This window comes from Pseudonaja textilis, chromosome Z (genome assembly GCF_049901715.1).
Source record: "Pseudonaja textilis isolate UNSWEBS1 chromosome Z, rPseTex1.2, whole genome shotgun sequence".
Classification (NCBI taxonomy): Eukaryota; Metazoa; Chordata; class Lepidosauria; order Squamata; family Elapidae; genus Pseudonaja; species Pseudonaja textilis.
The window spans coordinates 1,408,678-1,428,005 of record NC_142008.1 but is presented as its reverse complement, the minus strand read 5'-3'; the positions used below and the strand labels follow the sequence as shown (position 1 = coordinate 1,428,005).

At 49.1% G+C, this 19,328-nt stretch overlaps 1 protein-coding gene across 1 annotated transcript; it reads left to right on the top strand.

Moving 5' to 3' along the window:
* The first annotated feature begins 861 nt into the window (after window positions 1-861).
* LOC113451676 (tumor necrosis factor receptor superfamily member 16-like) lies at window positions 862-18,712 on the top strand. Its single transcript, XM_026723059.2, is given in 7 exon segments — window positions 862-1,379; window positions 8,420-8,552; window positions 10,055-10,438; window positions 14,444-14,663; window positions 16,224-16,369; window positions 18,296-18,502; window positions 18,505-18,712. Coding segments are annotated over 7 exon segments (1,239 nt in total). The 5' UTR covers window positions 862-1,328; the 3' UTR covers window positions 18,603-18,712.
* Window positions 18,713-19,328: the final 616 nt, after the last annotated feature.

The window sequence follows — 19,328 nt, the reverse complement described above, 5'->3', positions numbered from 1 at the left end:
AGCATCCCCGGGGTCACCTGATCAAAATTGGATGCTTGGCAACTGTCTCATATTTATGACGGTTTGAAATGTCCCATGGGTCACCTGAACCCCTTTTGAGGCCAACTGCAGAGCAAAGTCAATGGGGAAGTCAGACTCATGTAACGACCGGGTAACTTAATTCAACAACTGCAGGGTTTCACGTAACAATTGTGCCAAGAAAGGTCATAAAATGGGACAAAACTCCCCTAATAACTGTCTCACTTAGCAACGGAAATGTTGGGCTCCATTGTGGTCATACATTGAGGACTACTACCTGTAACAAAATAATAAACAATAGAAAATAAACAAAATTAAATTAAAATAATAAAACATTTAGATCGGTAAACAAGGTGATTGTTAAGTGACTCACATCCAATTTTATGAGCTTTTTTTGCCCACTGTTGTTAACTAAATCACTCGTTGTTAAGTGAATCAGGCAGTTGTTAAGCAAATCCGGCTGCCCCCATTGACTTTGCTTGTGGGAAAGCTGCAGATGGTGTGACGATTGTGTTACTCACTGTACAACCGCAGTGATTTGCTTAACAATGGTGGCAAGAGACGTTGTAAAACGGGGCAAAACTCACTTAACAACTGTCCCCACTTGGCAGCAGAAATTTCGGGCTCCGTCGTAAGACGAGGACTACCTGTACAGGAGTCTGGCTCACCAGATTCCTAATGTGTCAGTGCGTCTGCGTGTGTGTCTTTGTGTGTGTGTATTGCATGTGCGTCGCAAACGCCCCCCCCAATACACACACACCCAGCGACTCTTTCGCCTCTTTGTCTCTCCTCCCCTCTGACGGGGCGGGCGGGGGGCTGGGAGGGGCGGGCGGGGGGCGAGGTCAAGGCGCAGGGGGGAGGGGGAGAAGGAGGGGGTGAGGAGGGCGTGTGAACGGGGCCGGCCCCACAGTCCCGGCAAAGGCAGAGCCCGCAGCAGAGACCCCGCAAACCGCCCAGCCCGGCCCGGAGGGGAAGCGGCCGGCGAATCCCGAGCAAAGCCGCGCAACTACCGACTAACTCCGGCAACTTCAAAGGCGCCGCTTCCCTCGGCTGGAAAATTGGGGAAGGGTCGCTTTCTTTCCCTTTCCTTTTTTTTGTTCCTTGCTAGCCGGGCGGGAGTTGGGAGGGCGACGACACGCATCTGCGGGTCTGCTGCGACCCCGGCCGGGAATCTGCCTGCCTGCCCGCCTCTCCCTCTCCCCCACCCGCGATCTTCCGAGGAGTGGTCAGACAAGAGGGTCTCCGTCGCCCCCCGCCCGGCCGGGATAAACGCCCCGCTCCCCTCCTTCCTCCGGATCGTCCCCGACGAGATGAAACTGACCGGGAGCTTCGTCCTGGCGCTGCAGCTGCTGGCTGCCAAGGTGGGTCGCTCCGGGGGTCGCTTGGAGGGAGGGATGGAGACCACCCCCCATTATTCCAAGCATGGGGTAGGTCCCTCGTTAAGGTGGTGCGTGCAAAAAGGAGGTCCAGGGGTCGGAGAAGGGCGGCTGGAGGTTTCCTTGGGAGTAAGGAGGACCCTTCAGGTATCCCCTCCCCAAGAGGAAAACCCCTTTCCTCTCGGGGAGGGGGATTGGGGGAGGTCTGGCTTTTTGGGGGAGGACGGGAGAGTTTGGGTCTCTTCGCAAACTGGCTGCAAGTTGTGGGCCTTGGGAGGGGGTCTCTCTGTCCCACCAAGGCCCCATTCACACGACCCGCTCAAGCCGCGTCCTGAGTGCGCCCCCTTTTCTGGGCTACGGAGGGTTAGGGTCGCTCCACACGCGCCGGGCAGGACCGAGCAAACGCCGGGACGGGAGAAGGCTGGCTCTGCGAAGCAGGAGTAAGCGAGGCGGGGCGGGTGGGGGCGACGGGAGCGTTTTCAAGCCCATCTGCTTCAAACTCGCTTTCAGTCTGTTTGGGGATAGGAAGGGAGGGGGGAAAGAGAAGGAGAAATAGGAGGACAGGAAGGAAAGGGGGAAAAAAGGAGGGAGGGGGAAGAAAAAAAGAAGGAAAAGGAAGGAGAAGAAGTGAGGGAGAAAAGAGGAAGGAGGGAAAAGGGAAGGAAGGAAAGAGGAGGAGGAATAGGAGGAGGAGGAGTAGTAAAAAGTTACGAAAGAGGGAGGGCAGGAGAGGAGGATGGGACCCTTAGAAGGGGAATACTTTGGGGAGGGAAGGCTGCATATTCCTGAGTCTCCTTGGAGCGTCTCCTCCAGTCCTCTCCTGGTTTCCATTGGGACTCAGTTTGCCAGTCTGTGAAATGGGAAGAGCTCCTTTTCCCAAGGAGCCCTGAGAGGCTGAATTTGCACATCAGGGGTTTTCCCAAACGGTTGCAATCACCTTCGAAGCTCCCTTTAAATTTAAATTGGTTTGGGATTCCCTGGCAGCGTTTGGCCCCATGTTAGTCAGGTCTCAGCGTTCACAAAACTCTGTCATTTTAGGGGTTTCATTTCAGCTCAGTTTAAAGTTGAGATCTACTGCAAAAAGAAAAGAAAAAAAATACAGGAAAATAGAGATTCAACCCAAGTTTGGTTTTGCATTCACACAACATCCTTAACCCAATGGATGGATTATAAATGCTTGCTTGATTCACACAGTACCTTGAATTGGGGGGAGTGGACTTCCCCCACAGAGCCAACTACTCCCCCTCTGGGCCCTATATTGTGTTAACCTGAACCCAGTAATGTGTGAATGCTTCGACTTTTACCTTCATGTGATTTTCAATGTCATGTGACAGCAACAAGTGGATTTGTTTGCCCTTACAACAAATGGATCACAAGGAAGGTGGGCATTTGAGAACCCATCTCTGGCGTGTTCGTTCCGTTTGCATAAATATTTAAATGGCATTATAAATGCATTTTTATTATTTATTTATGAAGACAATATATATGGGCCGCACAACATTCACGGTGACTCTCTGGGCTGCGTACAAAAATGTAACCCCAATCCAAAATCAAAATCCAAATAGAAAAATAAAACCCCAATACAGAAATAAAACCTCATTCCAAAAATAAAATCCATATAGGAAAATTAAACCTCATTTCAAAAAATAAAACCCCAACGCAAAAATAAATTTCCAATGCAAAGATGATTAGCAGTAACACTACAATACCAGTAACACTACAATACCAATGGTGCTTTGTAGCACCATTCAGAATCAACTTTGGCTCTTGAAGGACTTTTTCTCTTAAAAACTGAACCAAAACAAAGAGGAATGAATATCTAGGCTGAAAGGAGAAAAGAGAGGCACCATAAACTTAATTTTTTTAATTTTTTTTTTAAATGGGGGAAGCATCAGTTTGCATGCACAGTTAAATAAAATTCTTGAGACAAAGGAAATGGCGTGTCATTTTGACAAAGCTGAGCTGCTAAGGGCTTGCAATTTAAATATCATGTGTAAATAGATACAGAGACCAGTTAAAAAGACAGGAATTGCAAAGAATTTAAAAAGTGACTTGCAAGAATTTTGGCCTAATGCAAAACATATTGTTAAGCAGCTCAAAATATCTATTGTTCTCTTCCCATTAATTCCCACCCAGCTTTCCTTTCTAGCTCAGCCAATGGAAAATCATGAAAAAAAGAGGATTAAAGTTCCCATTGATGCTGGAAATGGAGATTGTAATATTTTATCTAAGAACTATTTTTCTAATCTCGAGACAACATAGAGCTTAAAAGAGTCTGGTTGATGTACAACTACAGTAATTAAAACTCTTTGGAAACTTTCCATGCACAGATAGCCTTCCATTGGCCACAACTGAACCTAAAATTTCTGTTGCTAAGCAAAACCAATTCCATTTTACAACTTTTCTTGCCTCAGTTGTTAAGTGAATCACTGCCGTTGTTAAGTTAGCCACACGGTCATTAAGTGAATCCGGCTTCCCCATTGACTTCGCTTGTCAGAAGGTCGCAAAAGGGGATCATGTGACCCCAGGAACACTGTGACTGTCATAAATATGAGACAGTTTGCAAGAATGCAAATTTTGATCATGTGATTATGGGGACTCTGCAACAGTCGCTAAGTGTGAAAAACGGTCATAAGTCCCTTTTTCCAATGCTGTTGTAACTTCAAACGGTGTGCTAAATGAACTTTTTAAAGTCGAGGACGTCCTGCACTGTGAAATTGTGGAATTAAGGATGAACCAGAAAATACCACCCAAAGTATTGTTTTATTTTGTTTTCTGTTTGGGTTTGTGCTATGACAGCAATAATTATTATATTTTTTTTGCAACTGGAAAAAGCTGTTGCGGTTTTTTAAAAAATAGGAGGATTAAATATTAATGTTAATAGCACAGATTTGTTTTTTGGAGACTGGCTAAATATATTAATTTTTTCTCCAAAATTTTGCAAATTTTTCCTTAAAGGAATATTTGGGGGGGGGGGAACACTTTTTGAAAATATCTAAATCAGTCTTTAGGCAATTTGGCAACCTTAAGGAAGGTGGACTTCAACTCCCAGAATTCCCCAGCCAGCATTCCAACTAGGGGATTCTGGGAGTTGGAGTCCACCTGTCTTAAAGTTGGGGAAATATCCATCTAAACAACTTGCAAAAGACGTGTGAATTTTATCGAAAACAAGAAAAACCTGCCCCTTTTAAGGAAACTCTGCCTCTTACTTTGTGGTCTCCTTTCCTCTACACCCCACCTGTAATTCAGCAAAAGGATGCCAAGATGTCCCCCAGTTGGGCTATACCCCCTATCCCGTCCCCTGGTCTGCGGGGCAAACCTCTCGTTTCAAGGCCACTCGGGGTCTGGCAAAGGGTACAATCATTCCCAGCACGCTTGTCAATGGGCCCATTTTACAGAGAGAAAACTGAGGCACGGAATCCCGAAGACGGTTGGTTAAAGAAAACCGTTTGGGTCTCTTTTTTTTTCCTGCATCCCGGCTGGATTGCTCCAGGGGGTTTGGGGTTCAGATTAAGCCCCGCTCCCCAAGAAAGAAGGGGGCATGCTGAGCCTCTTCCCCCTCCCTTCCTTTTTCCAAGAAAAGATTGGACCACCATATGTCTGGGATGGTATAAAGACTCCTGTTTTGGACAGTGGGTTGGACTAGATGACCTCCAGGATCCCTTAGGATTTTATGCTTCCTTCCCTCTAGTGGATTTCACTTTGGGGTTAGTGGAGACCACATTTTTCCAGGGTCACTCTTCACGTTTTTGCCTGGCTCATCTCCCTCACAAAGACCGGGTCCGGCTGCCTAAAAAGTCGCTTTATATAGGTGGTCCTCAACTTATGACCACAACGGAGCCTAAAATTTATGCTGCTGAGCGAGACAGTTAAGTGAGTATTGCCCATTTTGCAACCTTCCTTACCATCATCAAGTGAATCACTGTGGTTGTTAAGCGAGTTGCGTGGTTGTTAAGTGAATCTGGCTTCCCCCATCGACTCTGCTTGTAGGAAGGTTGCAAAAGGCAGAGTCACGTGACCACCACCACCCCGCCCAGGACACTGCGACTGTCATAAATATGAGTCCATTGCCAAGGGCCCAAATTTTGATTGCGTAACCCAGTGCGGTTTTAACTTTGAACGGTCACTAAGTGAACTAAACTGAGGACTACCCGTGTTTTCAATTTTTACGTGCTGCGCTGTCGCCTGCAGGGGTTTCTGGCTTGGAGGAAACGGCAGGAGAGTTTGGGGTGGGAATGTGGGTCTGTGCGCGCATATTTGTGCGTTCAAAACTGGAAGGAATCCAGAAGACATATACGAGTTTCAGCTTTTCCTGCCAAAACGCCGCAGGGCAAAAAAGCAAAACATTCTCGGCTGGTGGAAAGCGAGATCTTCCCTCGTCCCTTTCATAAGTGAAGATCCCCCCCCCCCCAAGTATCTCCATGGAAAGGCTAGCGGACTCTGTGCATTGCCTGTGGGTCTGGCCGGGCTTGCCCGCCTGGGAGAACTGGCTGGACTGTGGATGGGGCACCACCAGGAAATCTCAGGCAGTGATTATTGCCTAGATAGGAAACCTTAACTTGGAAGAACAGAGGTGGAAGGGAACTTGGAGGTCCTATAGTCCAACCCCCCCTGTTCCAGCAGGAGACGCACACACACACACCCCTGCCATTTCTGACAAGGGGCTGTCTAGTCTCTTCTTAAAATCCTCGAGTGTTGGAGCACACACAACTTCCGGTGGCAAGGAGTTCCACTGGCAAACAGTCCTTCGCTATTAGGAAACTATCCTAAATTCCAGGTTGATTAGTTTCCATCCATTGTTTCACACACACACACACACACACACACACACACACACACACACACACTTTTCTTTGGGGTAGCGCTGATAGGACAGGGCGTTTTGCAATCTCTTGAGATCCTTTTCTCTCCTACCCAACCCTTAGAAACCCCCAGAGGGCGAGAAAATTGAACAGGGTGACTTTAAGACGCATGGACTTCAACTCCCAGAATTCATAGCTGGATGGAGAACCCTGGGAGTTGAAGTCCGTGAGTTTTAAAGCAGCCAAGCTGGGAAAAACCCAGAAAGAGGAAGAAAATGTTGCACAAAAGGAACTGAAGAAAGAAAGAAAAAAAGAGAGTAATAGGCTGGGTGCCTAAATGCAAGACTAGAACTCACCGCCTCCCATTCTACACAACTACCCAGTTGACTTTCATGCCAAAGGCAGGACTAGAACTCCCCGTCTCCTGGTGATTGGTCGAAAGTCCCTCAAGCGACTTAGAAGTCTCAGGCAGAATTAGAACTGACGGTCACCTGGTCATTGGCAGGACTAGAACTCACGGCCACCTGGTGATTGGTCAAAAGTCCCACAAGTGACTTAGAAGTCTCAGGCAGAATTAGAACTGACGGTCACCTGGTCATTGGCAGGACTAGAACTCACGGCCACCTGGTGATTGGTCAAAAGTCCCACAAGTGACTTAGAAGTCTCAGGCAGAATTAGAACTGACGGTCACCTGGTCATTGGCAGGACTAGAACTCACGGCCACCTGGTGATTGGTCAAAAGTCCCACAAGTGACTTAGAAGTCTCAGGCAGAATTAGAACTGACGGTCACCTGGTCATTGGCAGGACTAGAACTCACGGCCACCTGGTGATTGGTCAAAAGTCCCACAAGTGACTTAGAAGTCTCAGGCAGAATTAGAACTGACGGTCACCTGGTCATTGGCAGGACTAGAACTCACGGCCACCTGGTGATTGGTCGAAAGTCACCCAGTTGGCTTCTACGAGTGAGGCAGGACTAGAACTCACCCTCTCCTGGTTTGTAGTCCATCACCTTCACCCCTACTTCATCTGGACTCTCTCCTCCCACATCTTTTGCTAGACACCACCCCCACAAAAAAACCTGTTCCTCTTTCAACCCTCCCCCCCCCCACCATTACCCAGCCCCATTGGGAACAATGGGCTTTGTAGTCCTTCTTTGTAGTTCTTTTGGCATCATGGCAAAATCGGGGGAGGGGGAAGAAGTGCTTTAAACTCTCCAAAACCAGGAAGTGGTTTTTTTTAGTAGGGAAACTCCCCCCAATTCTCTGAAAACTGAGTGAGGGGAGGGGCTGTGGGGGGGCGGCGGGGAGGTTTCCCTCGAATGGCCTTGAATTCCAGCCGTCTTTTTCTGCAGAAAAGAGCAAACATATTTTTTTTTTGGTTGTCGTTCACGGTTGCAAGGGGCTTCGCCCCCGTGGGGGTCTCTCTTAATAACCTTCGGAATGCACCAGGATCACGGCCCCCCCCCATCAAAAAAACATGACCGTTGGTCCAGCGTGGAGGAATCTGCCTGGGGGAGGGTGGGTGGGGGGAGGCAGCTGGCAGGCAGGAATGTATGTGGACCCCACCCTGGTCCAAAGGAACAAAAAGTCTTTCTGTTCCTTCCAGGGTCCCATTTCCCTGCCCCCTCCAGCCCGCCCCCCCATTCCTGAAACCCACCCAGCTGCTCCTCCCACCCCCCTCCAGATCCAAGCCCCTCTTCTAATTAAGCCGAAACCTGCCCTGTCACTCCAGGAAGAAAGCGTATCGTTTTACACACACACACACACGCACGCACACACCACCCCCAAAAGGGTCATCTAACCCGTCCCTCTTCCAAATAAAGAGAGAGGAAAAGGGTCTGGGGGGGGTCTCCTGCCCTCTGAAATAAAGTTCCTCGACTTAGCAACGATTCAGACCCTTTTGGCAACTGACTCGCATTTACGACGGTCGCAGTTTTCCCAAGGGGATCATGTGACTCTCACCCGTTTTGCAACTTCCTGACAAGCAAAGTCTACGGGCCGGGGTCTCCAACTTTGGCCACTTTAAGCCTGGAGGACTTCAACTCCCAGAATCCTTTGCTGGCTGGGGAATTGTAGTTGAAGTCCACCAGGCTTAAAGTAGCCAAGGTTGGAGATTCCTGGTCTGCGGGGAAGCCGCGATTACTTTCACTGTTGTGACTAACAGAACCACAAACTCTGATTGTCGTCTCCTGGTCTGATTCTCCGGTCTGACTCTGATTTCAGCTCCTGGCGCATCAAGGCTGTGAAAACGGGGAAGTGGCTTCGTCGGGAGAGTGCTGTGCCCTGTGCCCGCCGGGCTTTGGGGCACGGGTGCCTTGCGGGAGTAACAAGACCATTTGCGAACCCTGCCAAGAAGGTGAGTATCCACCTCCTTGTGGGGTAAACCCCCACTTGGAATCTACAGATGTAGAACAAAATCAGTCCCCTATTCTAGAGATGGGAAATACCCCGTTCCCCTGAAAATAAGATCCAACTGGAAAATAAGCCCTAGCATGATTTTCCCCAGGATGCTTGTAATATAAGCCCTACTCCAAAAATAAGCCCCAGCTAAGATCATCAGCCAGACGGACACATTTGGAACCGTATTTCCCCCAAAATAAGACCCAACTGAAAATAAGCCCTAGCATGCTTTTTTTCGGGGTGCTTGTAATGTAAGTCCTACCCCAAAAATAAGCCCCAGTTAAGATTGTCAGCCAGATGGATGCATTAGTACCGTATTTCCCCCCCAAATAAAATGCAATTAGAAAATAAGCCCTAATGCATCTTTTGGAGCAAAAATTAATACAAGACCCTGTCTTATTTTGGGGGAAACATGGTAGTACAGTAGTAGAAACCGGGAGGCTGAGAGTTCTAGTCCCGCCTTACAAATGAAAGGCGTCTGGGTGACTTTGGGCCAATCACCAGGAGACGGTGAGTTCTAGTCCCACCTTAGGTGTAAAAGCCAATCGGGTGACTTTGGGCCAATCACCAGGAGACGGTGAGTTCTAGTCCCACCTTAGGTGTAAAAGCCAATCGGGTGACTTTGGGCCAATCACCAGGAGACGGTGAGTTCTAGTCCCACCTTAGGCGTAAAAGCCAATCGGGTGACTTTGGGCCAATCGTTGTCCCTCATCCCAAATCACCTTACAGGGTGGTTGTTGTGGAGAAAAGAGGAGGAAGGAGAATTAGGTATGTTGACCTGTTATTTTATAAAAATAATAAAAAGAGATAAATAAAAAAATTTCACATGGCTCTAGGATATGCCCAGATTTCACCCCGGTGGCGGGGGGAGAATCCCCCCTCATAGAAAGACTACTGCCACGTGTGGTCCTTAGGCCCCCCCCATTTGAACGCCTGGGTCTTTAGAGGTAATTCTTGATTTACGACCACAATTGGGAGAATTTCCATGCTAAGCAAGACACGGTTCTGAGTGAGTTTTGCCCCTTTTTGATGGCCTTTGCCATGGCTGTTATGCGAATCACAAGGTCGTTAAGAGAATCTGGCTTCCCTTACTGTTTATTGGAAGCCAGCTGGAATGGCCGCAGACGATGACCAGGTGACTCCGGGATGCTTCAGTCTTCATAAGGGCTTGCTGGTTGCCAAGTGCCTGGATTTTGATCATGCGACCATGGGTCGTAAGTATGAGGAGTGTCATGATTTACGACTGTCAAGGGCAGGCTCCATTATGGTCATAAATCAAGGACTACCTGTAGAATTCATTCGTTTTTTCCTCTGTATTGCTGGCTGTGTTGCGCGCACGTCCCTTAATTTGTTCGTTCCCTCTAATCCTGCAAACTCAAAAGTTCCCGGGAACCGATTTGACTCTCCGTCCCAAATTTGGACGGTGACATCCTGCGTTGTGGTTTCCTCTTACCGCAGGTGTGACATTCTCCTCCACCGCGAGTGCCACGGATCCCTGCCGGCCATGTTCGACGTGCCCAGGACAACTTCCCATCCGCGATTCCTGCACCGCCACCCGTGACACGCTTTGTGCCACCAGCTGTCCGCGCGGACATTACCTGGCGCCAGGAAACGGGACCCAGCCTCAAGGGACCTGCACCCCCTGCCGAGTGTGCAAGGCGGGATTCGGGGCGGCCCAGGAGTGCAAGACGGGCAGCGACACAGAGTGCCAGAAATGCCCCGAGGGTTTTTACTCGGAGGTGAAGAGCCCGTACGAACCGTGTCTGCTTTGCCGACGGGAATGCGGACCGAAGGAAGTCATGATCCAGCCGTGCACCCCGCTTTCGGACACCCTCTGCATGGGTAGGGGGACGCGCCGTGGGGAAAGCTGGAGGGGAGGGGGAGTTAGGACCCTCCGGGAGGGGGGAGGACACAGGCTGCTCGGCGGGGATTGGCTGGATTCCGTTCTGCCGCACTGCGCAATTACCTCTGCTTGCAGCTGCCAACTTGCTAAAAAAGATTTGTGCGATCTGCTGTGGTGTGCAGGTAGTCCTCCACTTATGACCACAATCCTACCCGAAATTGTGTGACTAACATAATAACCACTGCAGGGATTCTCTTAGCAACTGGGGTACGAAAAGTTGTTCATATGTGGCCATGGACATTTTGGGCACAATTGTGGTCATAAGGTGAGGACTGCCTGTGTTTCGATGATTAGATTTGCGCGGTCCTCTTGAGGCAACCCCATATGGCTGTCCTCAAAGTTGTTAAATGAGCCGGGCAGTCATTCAGCAAATCCGGCTTCTCTCGTGGACTCGTCTAGCCTAAATTGGGATCACGCGACCGCGGGAAATGCTACGATGGTTGTAAGTGTGAGGACCGGTCATAACTCCCTTCTTTCCATGTTGCTGTAACTTGAAATGGTGATTAAATGAACGGTTGTAAGGCAAGGACCACTTTCATTTACAGAGGGTTGTGTTTATAAATAGAGTTTATATTCAGTTTATAAATAGATCTATTTATTTATTTGTTTACATATGTTTTGGGTTTTTTTTTCCTCCGTATGGCGCCATAAATGCCCCCTCCCACCGGTTCTTGACCTATGGAAGAGAGTAATTGTAGCTCAGGGTTGAACTGGGAGGGGGGGGAGGGGTCCTTGGGGGTCCCTGAGCTTGGCTGTTTTCTTGCAGACGTTTCAGGACCCCACTAGGGAACCTCATCAGAGCTAGAAGGGAAGCGGGGTTGTGGAGAGGAGGTGGAGGAGGAGGAAAAAATGAGAAAAAGGAGGAAAACGGGATGGATAGAAAAAGCCAGGAGGAGGAGAAGAAAAAGGAGATGGATGAAGATGAAGAAGACGGATGGAGAAAGTTAAAGGGAGAAGGTGGAAGAAAAGGAGAAAAAGAAGGAAAAGGATGGATGGAGAAGAGGAAGGAGAAAGAGGAGGAGGAAAAGGAGGAGGAGGAGGAGGAGGAGGAGGAGGAAGAAGGCAACTGTGGGGTCCTTGGTGCTCTCTGAATCCAGTTATTTTCTTGCAGACGTTTCATGACCCAACTAGGGAACATCATCAGTGCTGGAAGGGAGAGGCATTCACTGTGATTTTTCTATGCCAGTGGCTTACCCGTCAGGTTACTCTTGACCTGCTTGCCTCTGCCTCCCTTTTGACCCCTTTGCAACCCCAAAACCGGGGGGCAACCCGCCCCACACCCAGATCAACCCGACCAAGTTCTCCTCCTTAGATGTTCCGCTCTGAGGCCATCCTCCGGAGCGGTAGAGAGATCCGAATTCGGATCCTCCTTCAGCTTAAGCCCTTTTCTTCCTGTCTCTGTTTTTAGAGACTCTCTTGGCTGTTTTAGGGATGATTTTCTGCTCTCTCTCTCTCTCTCTCTCTCTCTTTGTGTGTGTGTGTGTGTGTGTGTGTGTGTGTGTGCCTGCCTGCCTGCCTGCTAGACTCCTGCAGTTGCTGGTATTCGTCATAATCTTCCTTTTGTTCCTGGTCCTTGTCTCTAATCCTCCTTGCACCCGGAGGGGGTGGCGGGGGAAGGACTCCCCCATAGACCGAGACGGAAAGGGAGGGCGGGGTGAGTGGTGAGTCAACAGCAAAAGCCACACACACACACACACACACGCACGCACGCACACACACACCTCCACACAGGCACATTCACACTATTTCTCAGCTCTGCCCTGCCTCATCCTGCAACTATTTCCCGGCTGAGGGTGCACAGCTGGTGGAGGGAGATTGGGGGGGCGTAGGGGTGGGGAAATCTCTTCTTAAGCCCTGAAATGAAACTTCGGTTTTTGCTTTGGGAGAGAAAGAAAGACGCATAATAGGGCAAGTGTCTGTTTTCAGCTAGTGCTAAAAAAAACCAAACCATCCCAGGATCAACTAACTGCAAGAGAGAGAGAGAAACAGAGGAAAAGAGAGAGAGAGAGAGTTGAGGGAGAAAAAGAAAGAAAGAGAAAAAGAGAAGGAAAGGAAAAGAACAAGGAAGAGAAAGCGAAAGAGGAGAGAAAAAGAAATCGGGGGAGAAAAAGAATTAGAAGGGGGAGAGAGAGAAGGAGAAAAAGAAGAGAAAGAAAGAGAGAAAAAGAAAGGCAGAGAAAGGAAGAGAAAGTAACAGAAAAAAGAAGAGAGAAAATAGGAAGAGAAAGAAAGAAATAGAGGGACAGAGAGAGAAATAGAGAAAAACAGAAAAATGACAGAAAGAGAGACGAAGATGAAGACAGAGGAAGAGAAAAAAATTAAAAGAGAGGAAGAAATAAACAGAAATGAGAAAAAGAGAAAAACAGAGGAAGAGAGAGAGACAGAGAAAGAGGGAGGAAGAAAGGAAGAGAAAGAAATAAACAGAAAGAGGAGGAGAAAAAGAGAGCAAAACAAAGAGAGAGAAAGTTGTAACTGGTCACTAAACGGATACGTTGTAGGTCGGGACTACTTGTATAACCCTGGTCTCGGTGGGCTTTAGACGACCCGTCAAGGCAGCCCCTAAAAAACCCTGCAAAACTGCAGAACTTAAAGGCAGGACAGCACAAAGCAACACTGGTTGAAGCCAACAGGCAGGTCACACTCTCAAGAGTTGTGTTGTGTTATAAATCTTGTTGACAAAGAAACAAACTGTCAAACGGCCAGAACTTGCGAGGGATTTAAAAACAGCCATTTGTCTGAAATGGGGTAAGGTTTCCAACCTGGGCAAGGGGAGGGTGGACTAGAAGACCTCCAAAGTCCCTTCCGACTCTGGCCTTCTGTCATTCAGAGGAAGATAGAAGGTTCTCCTGCCTGAGCAGGGGTTGGACTAGATGGCCTCCAAGGCCCCTTCCGACTCCGTGGCTCCTGTTAAGCCAGCCAGGGCTCAGATATCATGGGAACCGGATCCCAAGATTCCCTGGGAATCTTGAAATCCGGGCAATGCAGAAATCTGCTTCCTGACTGGTTGCTAAGTGCATTCCTGGAGGTTTCGGGGCTTCCATCGCAGCCAGGAACCCACCGGGTCTCTGCGCAGAGACAAATGTGTGCCAGATGTGCGGGAGGGGGTGGGGGTGGAATGGGGGGGCAAATTAGGAAAAGTGATGAATCCCTGATGTTTTCCTTTCCTTTCCACCATCTAGCTTGGTTTTTGCAAACCGGTTGTGTTTTTATGTGTGTGTGTGTGTGTGTGTGTGTGTGTGTGTGTGTGTGTGTATCCTTTTGGTCTTTTGAGTTTGGAGAAATACTTTGGGATGTGTGTGTGTCTTCTACAGGAGGTCCTCGACTTACAACCACTCTCTTTAGGGACCGTTTGAAGCTGCAGCAGGCTGCAACTGAAAATAGGGACTTACAACCCTTTTTCTCACCCTTGCGACTGTGGCGGCCTCCCCGGGGTCACGTGATCCAAATCCAGACGCTTGACCACTGACTCGTATTTATGACGGTTGCTATGTCCCCGTGTGTGTGTGTGTGTGTGTGTGTTGTCAACGGGGAGACCAGTTTCGCTTAGCAACCGTGTGACTAACTCAACAACTGTAGGTATTCCCTTAACAGCTGGGGGCAAGGAAGGTGATAAAACAGGGCAAAACTCACTTAACAACTGTCTGGCTCAGCAACGGAAATTTGGGGGCTCCGTTTCGGCCGTAAGTCGAGGACTACCTGCAGTTTGGGGTTTTCTTGAGATTTCAAAAATAATTTGCGCTTGTTTTTTTCCTCCCCTTCTTGACATCTCTCTCTCTCACACACACACACACACAAATACACAAACACACCCCAACCACCATGACACCTCCCAGCCCCCCAAAGATCCTGCCCCCCCCCCCCACAAAGATGCTTCCAAGGCATGGGGGGGGTTTGCCTTCGCCTTGTTTTAACCTCCTGTTTCATTTCAACTTCAATTGGGGCAGATAAAGAGCTGCACATCCTGAAGCGGCCTGAAGGGGCGCCCCAGAAGGACCCTCCGAGAAGGAAGGCGCCCCAAGAGGAGGAAGGCAGCGGGGCCCACAACGCGTCCTCGGAGTTTGTGCCCTCCCTGGTGGACGACCACCCCAACAGCATCATCCCCGTCTACTGCTCCATCTTGGCCGCCGTGGTGGTTGGACTCCTGGCCTACGTGGGGTTCAAATGGTGAGTCTGCGGGGGGCCGGGGGGGGCGGGCGGGGCAGGGGGGCGGGACCTATTCAGAGTTTTGCAGCGTTAATTCAGCACCGGAAAAAAATAAACGCAGATGGCGGATGCTTCGTTTAACATCTTTGTAGATTTTACAAACCAGTTGTAGATTTCTCCAACATGGAGCAAACTCAGACAGAAACATGGCGCAAGGAAGGTCGGAGGACAGCAGTCCGGCCTGCAGCAAGCAAGTTAGTTTCTCTTTCACTTTAGTTCGGCAGGCAAGCGAGACCCACAGCAGAGGAGAGAAGCCGTTTCATTTTCAATATAGACAGGCTCAGAGTTCAATACAAGAGCCACGCCTAGCCTACTTCTAGTTTCAGTTTCCAAACAGCCCTCATTGGCTGACTTTGTTGCTATGCCTGTTCCTTGGCTGACCTTGTTACCAAGCTCTGTTCCAGTTCATGAATATACTCGACAGGGGACACACACACACACACACACACACACACACACACACACACACATCCTTATGGGAACCTACCCAGCCCTCCACAAATTCCCCGCTAGGAAGAAATCTAAAAAAATATGAGCATCCCTCTTTTTCCCCCCTGAGTGGCTACTTTTCTCCCTGCGGGGAAATAAGATCCTTGGCCCCAACCTCACCCCTCTAGCTAAGGCTAGAATGAAGCTACAACGTCCTCGACTTACGACCGCGATTGAGCCTGGAATTTCTGCTGCTAAGTGAGGTGTTTGCTATGAGTTTCGCCCCATTTCTCGCCACCGTGGTGGAGTAAATCGTTGAAGTTGTTAAGTGAATAACCCGGTCATTAAGTGAATCTGGATGCCCCATTGACTGCTCGTTGGAAGGTCGTAAAAGGGGATCACGTGAACCCCCGCCCAGGACATTGTGACCGTCATAAATACAAGTCTGTTGCTGACGGTCTGAATTTTGATCACGTGGCTTTGTTTGGACTCATATTTATGACGGTCGCAGTGTCCCAGGGATCACGTGATCCCCTTTTGCGACCTTCTGACCAACGAAGTAAGTGGGGAAGCCGGATTCACTTAATGACCCTGTTCCTCAGTTGGAGCGATTCACTTAACAACGGCAGCAAGAATGGTTGTAACTCACGACTGTCTCACTTAGCAAAGGAAATGTTGGGCTCAGATTGTGGTCGTAAGACGAGGACTATCCATATGCAGCCATTGGATCCCACCCAGATAACCCACTGGCTCAATCTCTCCACCCTCCCTGCAGAACCTCCCTATCGCTTCCCGCTCATCCGTCTCCTCCTCTTTTTGCCACATTCCTCTTTTCCACCCCTCCGGCCATCTGTTTGGAGACGTCACTAAGGGAGAACCTCTCTTTCTGCGCCGTGCTTTTTAAGAGGCAGCCAACAAAAGCAGCCTCCAAAGTTATAATTTTTTAGAACTTCGCACGCCGCCAGATTTAGCCAGACCTGGCTGCGATTTGGGGGCCGGCCAAGGGCTGGCTTGCATTGCTTGCTTGCTTGCTTGAAGGGGGGAAATAGAGGGAGGGTCTCCAAATCACCCTCTCCTCCTGCTCTGATGCAGCCGGACGACGTGCCAGCAGAAGCACCAGCTGGCCAAAGCCCGGATGGGGGAGTTGGCGTCGTCCCCCGAAGGCGAGAAACTTCACGGAGACAGCGGGGTTTTCCTGGACACGCACAGCCTGCAGGAGCAGCACTCGCTGAAGAAGGGTAAGGTTCACACACACACACACACACACACACACACACACCAGATTAGGAGAACACCGTCTCCAGTTGGGTCTTGAGAACCAAGCAGGACGTTGATGCGGGAACTCTTCTGCGGGAACTTCCGTTCCCCGAGTTGCTAGTCCTCATGGTGGGGAGGTTTCACCGTGAATACCTGGGTGCGGAGTTGATTTTTTGGGGCCTCCTTTTCGGATATCGATCAGGCTTCCAAGGCCCAGCCCGTCTCTCCGGGGAAGAAGATATGAAATTGGAGGGAGGGAGGGAGGAAAAAAAGAGAAGGAAGGAAGGAAGTAAAGGAAGAAAGGAACTGGAAAAGGGGAAGGAAGGAGAAAAAGGAGAGGAAAAGAAGAAAGGAAATGAAGAAAGCAGAGAAGGTGAAGGAGGAAGGAATGGAAAGAAAGGAAGGAAGGAAAAGGAAAGGAAGGAAGGAGAGAGTAGGAAGGAGAGAAAGAAAGAGGAGGAAGGAAGGAAGGAAGGAAAGGAAGAAAGGAACTGGAAAAGGGGAAGGAAGGAGAAAAGTAGAGGAAAAGAAGAAAGGAAATGAAGAAAGCAGAAAAGGTGAAGGAGGAAGAAATGGAAAGAAAGGAAGGAAGGAAAAGGAAAAGGAAGGAAGGAGAGAGTAGGAAGGAGAGAAAGAAAGAGGAGGAAGGAAGGAAGGAAGGAAAGGAAGAAAGGAACTGGAAAAGGGGAAGGAAGGAGAAAAAGGAGAGGAAAAGAAGAAAGGAAATGAAGAAAGCAGAAAAGGTGAAGGAGGAAGAAATGGAAAGAAAGGAAGGAAGGAAAAGGAAAAGGAAGGAAGGAGAGAGTAGGAAGGAGAGAAAGAAAGAGGAGGAAGGAAGGAAGGAAGGAAAGGAAGAAAGGAACTGGAAAAGGGGAAGGAAGGAGAAAAAGTAGAGGAAAAGAAGAAAGGAAATGAAGAAAGCAGAAAAGGTGAAGGAGGAAGGAATGGAAAGAAAGGAAGGAAAGAAAAGGAAAAGGAAGGAAGGAGAGAGTAGGAAGGAGAGAAAGAAAGAGGAGGAAGGAAGGAAGGAAGGAAAGGAAGAAAGGAACTGGAAAAGGGGAAGGAAGGAGAAAAAGTAGAGGAAAAGAAGAAAGGAAATGAAGAAAGCAGAAAAGGTGAAGGAGGAAGAAATGGAAAGAAAGGAAGGAAGGAAAAGGAAAAGGAAGGAAGGAGAGAGTAGGAAGGAGAGAAAGAAAGAGGAGGAAGGAAGGAAGGAAGGAAAGGAAGAAAGGAACTGGAAAAGGGGAAGGAAGGAGAAAAAGGAGAGGAAAAGAAGAAAGGAAATGAAGAAAGCAGAAAAGGTGAAGGAGGAAGAAATGGAAAGAAAGGAAGGAAGGAAAAGGAAAAGGAAGGGAAGGAGAGAGAGTAGGAAGAGAAGAAAGAAAGAGGAGGAAGGAAGGAAGGAAGGAAAGGAAGAAAGGAACTGGAAAAGGGGAAGGAAGGAGAAAAAGGAGAGGAAAAGAAGAAAGGAAATGAAGAAAGCAGAAAAGGTGAAGGAGGAAGAAATGGAAAGAAAGGAAGGAAGGAAAAGGAAAAGGAAGGAAGGAGAGAGTAGGAAGGAGAGAAAGAAAGAGGAGGAAGGAAGGAAGGAAGGAAGGAAAGGAAGAAAGGAAATGGAAAAGGGGAAGGAAGGAGAAAAAGTAGAGGAAAAGAAGAAAGGAAATGAAGAAAGCAGAAAAGGTGAAGGAGGAAGAAATGGAAAGAAAGGAAGGAAGGAAAAGGAAAAGGAAGGAAGGAGAGAGTAGGAAGGAGAGAAAGAAAGAGGGAGGAAGGAAGGAAGGAAGGAAGGAAGGAAAGGAGAAGAAAGGGAAGGAGGAGGAAAGGAAGGGAAGAGCGGCTCCGTCCTTCAATCCTTCAGCAGCTCCGTTTCCTCTCTTTCTCCCCCTCCCCTCCCCCCCCAAAAGCAGGACCCAGAGCCGACGCCCGCCTGTACAGCAGCCTGGCCCACCCTCTGCAGGAGGAAGCAGAGCAGATGCTGGAAGCGCCCACCCCCTGCGGCAAAGACTGGCGCAGTCTGGCCCAGCACTTGGGCTACCCGGACGAAACCATCGAGACCATCGGTTGGGGTGAGGCCCCTGCCCACACGCTGCTCTCCGATTGGTCGGCCCAGGAGGGGCCACGCTGGAGGCCCTGTGCCGGGCCCTGGTTGCCATCCAGCGGGGGGACGTGGTGGACCACCTGAACGCTCCCCTGGAGGTCAGCTCGATGGTCTGAAGGCCTCCCCACAACCCCGTTGCTGCCGAGCCCGCCAACCCTTATTTTGTCACTCCGGGGTTGTTGGGGTTTGTTTTTGTTTTGCTGAAAATAGCGGTTAAGATTTTAGCAAGCGGTGCAGGGGGTGAGGGAAGGGGCTTTGCTTTCGGGGTGTGTGTGTGTAGCGGGGGGTGTCTTTTGGGAAGAAGAAAGGAGAAATTGGGCAAACCATCAGGGTGGGCTGGGTGGAAGGAGAGGCGAAAACTACCATCCTTCTCTAGAACAGCTGTTTTGGATTTCCTGGTGGTGCCCTGTCCACACCGGTTTAGTTTTGGCTCAGTTAGGGTCCTTCCGGTTGGTCAACCCAAGTCTCCCTCTCTCTCATTCTCTCCTTTTTCTCTCATTCTCTATTTTACTTTCATCCTCTCCTTTTTCATTTTCCTTTTTCTTTCATTCTTCCTCTCTCAATCTCTTTCCCATTCCCATTCTTTCACTTTTTCATTCTTTCTCACTCTTTTCTATCTGTTCTTTCTTTTCCTTTCATTCTTCCTCCCCATCTTTCTATATTTCATTCTTTCTTCTTGAGTTTTCTCATTCTTTCTTTTTCATTCTCCCTCGTTCTCTCATTCTGTTTCTCATTCTCTCTCTCTCTCTCTCCCTCTCTCTCTCCCTCCCTTTCTCTCTCTCTCTCTCTCTCTCACACACACACACACACACACTGCACACTGGCCATTCTCCTTCCTGTCT